Source organism: Loxodonta africana, chromosome 7 (genome assembly GCF_030014295.1).
Source record: "Loxodonta africana isolate mLoxAfr1 chromosome 7, mLoxAfr1.hap2, whole genome shotgun sequence".
In the NCBI taxonomy this organism is placed as follows: Eukaryota; Metazoa; Chordata; class Mammalia; order Proboscidea; family Elephantidae; genus Loxodonta; species Loxodonta africana.
The window spans coordinates 26,397,712-26,403,949 of NC_087348.1; the positions used below are offsets into that span (position 1 = coordinate 26,397,712).

The window sequence follows — 6,238 nt, forward strand, 5'->3', positions numbered from 1 at the left end:
CCAGGTGCTATATAACAATGACAACAACCCATTGCCATGGAGTCGATTCAGACTCATACAAAAATAAACCAATAATACGTGTTCCCAGCAGCCAGGGATCATCTAATGTAGGGGGGTTAACAGTACACTAACATATAAGCATGATAAATAATTTAATGAATAAATTTACAAAGTGTTTTAGGATCACTCACTGGAGAAAAGTTAAGCTATCTTCGAATTCAGAAATGTTCCACACAGTAGAAACATTAGAGAGGGACTATTTCTGGTTTTTTTATTTCTGGAAGAAAGGACAGAGAATTGGAAGGCATTGAGGTTGAAAAGTTCTCTTCGTTTTTAGCAAATATTGATACATTTAAAATTGTTGAATCATAAGCTGTGCATGGGGTAGTAGAAACTAGATTAGAAGGGGAGATTAGTCTTCAAGTATTCTCAACTGAAATGTTTTATTTCATTTCTCATTTATTTGCAAGTCCAGTACCTTTCTAATAGTTTTTTTGAGAGCATTCTTCACATCTTTGTTTCTGAAGCTATAGATTATGGGGTTAAACATGGGAAAGACAACTGTATAAAACACTGCAACTACCTTATCAGTGTCTAGAGAAGAGCTGGTGGTAGGACGTAAGTACATAAACAAGAGCGTCCCGTAGAATTAGGTGACAGCTACGAGATGGGAAGCACAAGTAGAAAATGTTTTGCTTCTGCCTCCTGAGGACTTGATGCTCAAAACAGTAATAAGGATACAGAAATAAGAGATAAATATGACCATAAAAGTGCTAGTCTGGATGAAGCCGCACTGGGCAAAGAGCAGAAACTCATTGATATTGGTATCTGCACATGACAAAGCCAGGAGAGGGGGAATACAACACACACACACACAAAAAAAGGGTTGACAACATTGGAGTCACAAAATGGCAGCCTGAATGTGAGGCAAACATAACCAGTGAAGTCATGCTTCCACTGAAGTAGGCCAACACAGTGAAACAGATGCAGACTCTCTTAGACATAAGTGTAGAATAGAGCAATGGGTTGCAGATGGCTGCGTAGCAGTCATATGCCATTGCTGCCAGGATGAGGCACTCAGCATCAGCAAAACAAGCAAAGAAAAACATTTGTAGTGCACAGCCATAGGTAGAGATGCTCTTCCTAGATGCTAAGAAATTTACCAGCATTTTAGGAGCAACTGCTGTAGAATAACCGATGTCTAAGAAAGACAAGTTGCTCAGAAAATAATACATGGGGGTTTGAAGGTTTGAATTGACATTAACTAAGATTATTACACCCATATTTCCTACCACAGTTAATGGATATGCTACAAAAAATACCAGGAATAGTGTGACTCTAAGAGGTAGATAATCTGTGAATCCAACAAAAAAGAACTCATTCGGCAAGGTATAATTTTTCTCTGACATCTTTTTGATTTTATTTTTCTCATTCAAAATAGATGGTATCAACAAGTGTGAGCTGATTTCCGTGATGAATGAACCAAGGAGATCTTTTTTTCTCCCTTCTATGGAAAGGAATAGAAGGTTAATAACATCAAAGTGTTGCATTTTCTCTGACAATTTTTTTTTCTGTGAAAGGATATAATTAGAAATCACTCTCAATACCTGACGATATCACTCAGGTTGTGTTTCATGATACAGTAACTTGTTAAAAGCTATGGACATTGAGATATAATATTAATCTCTCTCAAGCTGAAAGGGACTTACTTGATAAGACCTGGTAGAATTATGAAGATTGGCAAGCTCTTAGGGGCAAAGATCAATGTTTCCTACCTTAAAATCACGTTTTTCTTTGTAAATACAAGTAGAGTTAAGAAAATTCTGGGGAAAAGAAATGTTTACAGATAGACTAGATATTTCCACAGAAGAAAAGTTGTGATCCGAAGAGGTAGCCTAACATAATAGTGAAGAGCACAGTTGTTAGGCAAGAGATGACTGAGTTCAAATCTTAGCTTTGACATTTAATGTCTGTATACTCTGGTGATGTTACTAAACCACTCTGCAACAGAGGATTAAATGAGTAAATATTTGTAAATTATTTATGTGACTAGAGCATAACCTCTGTATAAGTTTATTAAATACAATACATTAAACACAAATAAGCTGGTTTTTGCTTCTAGTTTTTCTTAATAGCTTAAAGTATCTGGATGGTTGTCTCAAAATTGATCTTGTCCTTGGCATTGTGGATAAGTTTTGAGCATGATCTAGACTCTCTTACAAAGATAAGCCACTGTGTGTGTGTGTGTGTGTGCAAATAAGCTAGAGTAAAAAGATGGAGTATTCAGCAGGTGGTTAGAGAATTGAAATTTTGCAGGTGGCTACTGTAAATAAGGAGCCCTCTGGCACAGATGTTAATGCTCAGCTGGTAAGCCAAATGTCAGTGGTAGGAACCAATCAGCAGCTCCACAGGAGGAAGATGTGACAGCCTGCTTCTGGAAAGATTACAGCCTTGGAAACCCTATGGGGCAAATACTGTGCTGTCCTGTAAAGTTGTTACGAGTCAGAATTGATTCGACTCAACAACAAATGTGAGTAATGTTATGGTGAGTAACTAAGGGAAGTCAATAATGGAGATCAATTTGTTTTGGCATAACTGGAAATATAACCTTCCCTCCTAGAGCCAAATAGCCTGGAATCTTCTAGAAGCACTAAGAAGAGAAGACAGCCTTCTTTGCAAGCCAGGATTTTAAAAATAAATAAATAACTTGACAGAGGAAGGATAGAAGATGGGCATCTGACACTATACGGAAGGAATTCAATCACTTGAAAACCAGAGAAAAAATTTGCTGTGCAAATTTCTTCCCAAAACTTTATAAAATATTTGAATTCTCACTCCGGAAGCAAAGGAGACTGGGCAAGTTTGAAAGCTCTATAATTGCTTGGTAACCATTTATGTTCATTTAGAGATTGATGATAGAAATTGTTAAATTTGGGTATGTAGACGCAAGCATGTTTTATTTTCTCACCGGGAATGACAATCAAATGAATAGACAAATAAAAGTCTAGCAGACAGAAACTTTTACCAGACAGAAATAAAATTTAAACATCAAAACCATCACCACCACAACGACATAAAAACAAAGGCAAGTTGCAAATTGTCCTTTCCTAAAATAGTTTTCAATGAAGTAGAATCCTGGTATATATATTCTGATGGAATACCTAGTTATCTGTATTAATGATGATGATGATGACAATAAATAATAGGTAAAAATTATATAGATTGCCAGGATAAACAGTGGACATACATGGTTATCCTATGAAGTAGAGATTATTTGTCTTCTTACAGATGAGAAAACTGAAGCATAGAGATTTGATTAATTTGTTCAACTTCGTATAGACTGCCATACTACAATTTCCCCTTCCTCATCAAAATCCTATACAGCTTGCCCTGACCTCAGTCAAATCAGGTGCAAGAGGAGGTCATAAAGGGATAAGCTGCATAGTCAACGGTGTGTCCCTCACACCAAGGCCCAACTCCTGTAGACAGTTTCTCTTCCTTTCACTTTTGACCCACCCAGGGGCCTAAATTTTCTTATTCTTCTGGATTTGGAGGCTGTGTTTCTCAAGACTTGTCTGGTAAGCCTGATCACTTTAGCCCAGAAATGGAAGAGTTCTTACAAGACAGAGGGGCCTGGGGGCTCACAGAGGTGACTCTAGAGTTCAAGATGTCTTCATCTGAAAGCCATGCAAGAGCCCCAAGGCATTCATCTGCTTTGGCTGGCTTTTCTCTGCAAAATCTGATGCAAATATCCTGCCCTTTCATATTTTCTCCCACTCTGGACACTATTTCTTTGAATATAGTCTAAATGATTCTTATTCACTACTCTCAGAATTTTGTGATTGATCTAAGATTCTTATGTGATGAGTGGGTAGATATTAATTTTCCATGGAATTTTGCAAAAGAATGTACACTGTTCAGTTCTGCATACCTAGTAGATAAGCTTGTTAACTGTGTTATTCAAATCCTCTCTATCCTTTTTGTTCTTCCTGATCTATCCCAGAAAGAAGAATTTTGAAGATTTCTGTCATGAGTACAGATTTATCAATTTTTTTCTTGTACTGCTGAGTCTTTGTATTATATGTTTTAAAGCTATGTAATTTTTTTTTAATTCAATATTAGACTGTGCCATATGAAATTGCCATTGGCAATTATGTAACTGTAATACATGAAGACTTATGACTGTTATATTTTCTTGATAGAGTAACTTATCAAAATAAAATACCATTCTGCCCTTTTAAAAAAAATACTGTGTAGTGTCTCTGACGGTGAAATATTTTCTGCTGTTATAGGAATTTAACACATATTTTGAAAAGATTCCCTAAGGTCTTAGATAAAAGTTATGTAAGGTAAATTTTTGCTAATTCCTGATTTCTCCAAGTGTTGATGTTGAACAGTAATCAATATCATGCATGGAGGGAGGACATTAGATCTGTTATGGATTGTCCAGAGTTATCTGGCTTTTGTCTCAGATCTGATTTTATGTTAGTTGCTGCAATAACCAGCCATGTGTCCTATAATACGTTACTGTTCTCAGATTTTTTCTTCTTCTCTAAAGCAAATGGATTCAATTAAATTTCAAGTTCCTTTCAGGCTTGAACTTTTACTAAATTCATGTAGATATCATTAGGCAGAGCACATATCTGTATACTATTTTGGGAAATGTGTGTTATGAATGCAACAGGGGAAATGTTTCCTTTCTATTGCCCTCTTCACAGCATCCTTTACTTCCTTGTTCCTTAGGCTGTAAATCAATGGGTTTAACATGGGAATCACCAAGGTATAAAACACAGACACCACCTTTTCTTGTTCTGGGGAATATTGGGAACTTGGTCTAATGTAGTTAAAGCTAATAGAGCCATAGAATAAAGTCACAGCTGTCAGATGTGAAGCACAGGTGGAGAAGGCTTTGTGTCTACCAGCCATTGAGCGGATCCTCAGAATGGCAGCAACAATGAAGATGTAGGAGATGATCACAATCAAGAAAGTGATCATGGCAATCACACCAGAGAAGATTAAAAGCAACAATTCATTCATGGATGTGTCAGAACAGGACAGCTTCAACAGTGGAGGAAGATCACAGAAGAAGTGACTGATGACATTTGGCCCACAGAAAGAGAGTTTCACCAGGCCAATTGTATGTGTTAATGAGTTCATTAAACCTCCCACACATGATCCTATGACCAACACAACACACAATATTTTAGTCATGGTCACTGTATAAATTAGAGGGTATACAATGGCCACATAGCGATCATAAGCCATTGTTGCCAGCAAGAAGACCTCAGTGGTGATGAGTGACACAAATAAAAAGTATTGCACAATGCATGCAGAAAATCTGATTGTCTCCTGTTCAACAAAGAAGTTCAGCAGCATTTTGGGTGCAAAGGCTGATGAGTAGCAGGCATCTACAAGTGACAGACAGCTAAGGAAATGGTACATGGGTGTGTGGAGCTTGGGAGTGATTTGGATTAGAAAGAGCATTCCCAGGTTCCCCACCAAAGAAATGATGTAAATCAGCAGGAACAACAGGAAGAGGACCACTTTCAGGTCCGAATGCTCTGTCAGACCCAGTAGGATAAACTCAGTAACCTCTGTAAAATTCTTATGAGCCATTTGGCTTTCTTATACCTGCTAATGATAAGGAGATTGGAATAAATTAAGAGAGAATAATGGTGCTGCAATATCAAGACTATTGGGAATCTTTAACTAACATTGTGACTTGAGTTATCACATCCCCTCTCTCTGGTTGTCTTATTTATGAAATTAGTACTGTTTATTTGTATGTTACATTAGAAAACCATGTGGGCTTTAATAGTTTCAAGATTCATTTATAATGCTGGTGTTGTTGTGAAGAAAAAGCTAAAGTGAATATCATTCTAAAGAAACAAAGCAAAAACAGTACAGTTTATGAAAGATTAATAATTGGATTTGGAAATATAAACTCTTCCCTTCATTGAAGACCATTTTTAAACTTCTCATTTTGGATTTAATAATAGCTCCTGTCCAATATGTGCCCGGGTGGTGCAAGTGGTTAACTCTGGGCTGCTAATCGAAATGTTGGAGGCTCTAGGTTACCCATGAGGCACCTCAAAAGAAAGGCCTGGTGATCTATCACCAAAAATCGGCAATTGAAAACCCTATGGGATACTGTTTTACTCTGACACACAGAGATCTCCATGAATCAGGACTGACTCAGCAGCAACTGGTTTAATGTCACATGTATCAAGATATTAGA

General features: G+C 37.1%; 1 protein-coding gene and 1 pseudogene across 1 annotated transcript; both read right to left on the bottom strand.

Moving 5' to 3' along the window:
- Positions 1 to 343: 343 nt before the first annotated feature.
- Positions 344 to 1,409, bottom strand: LOC100677614 (olfactory receptor 5AS1-like; annotated as a pseudogene).
- A 3,241-nt stretch (positions 1,410 to 4,650) lies between these two features.
- LOC100677332 (olfactory receptor 5J3-like) lies at positions 4,651 to 5,783 on the bottom strand. Its single transcript, XM_003423138.3, has one exon. It carries the CDS (start codon positions 5,614 to 5,616, stop codon positions 4,651 to 4,653), a length of 966 nt encoding a protein of 321 aa, XP_003423186.2. The 5' UTR covers positions 5,617 to 5,783.
- Between the last annotated feature and the right edge of the window lie 455 nt (positions 5,784 to 6,238).

Bases quoted from the DNA above. Each gene is read 5' to 3' on its own strand.
- LOC100677332 (XM_003423138.3), bottom strand. From the start codon at position 5,616: ATGGCTCATAAGAATTTTACAGAGGTTACTGAGTTTATCCTACTGGGT.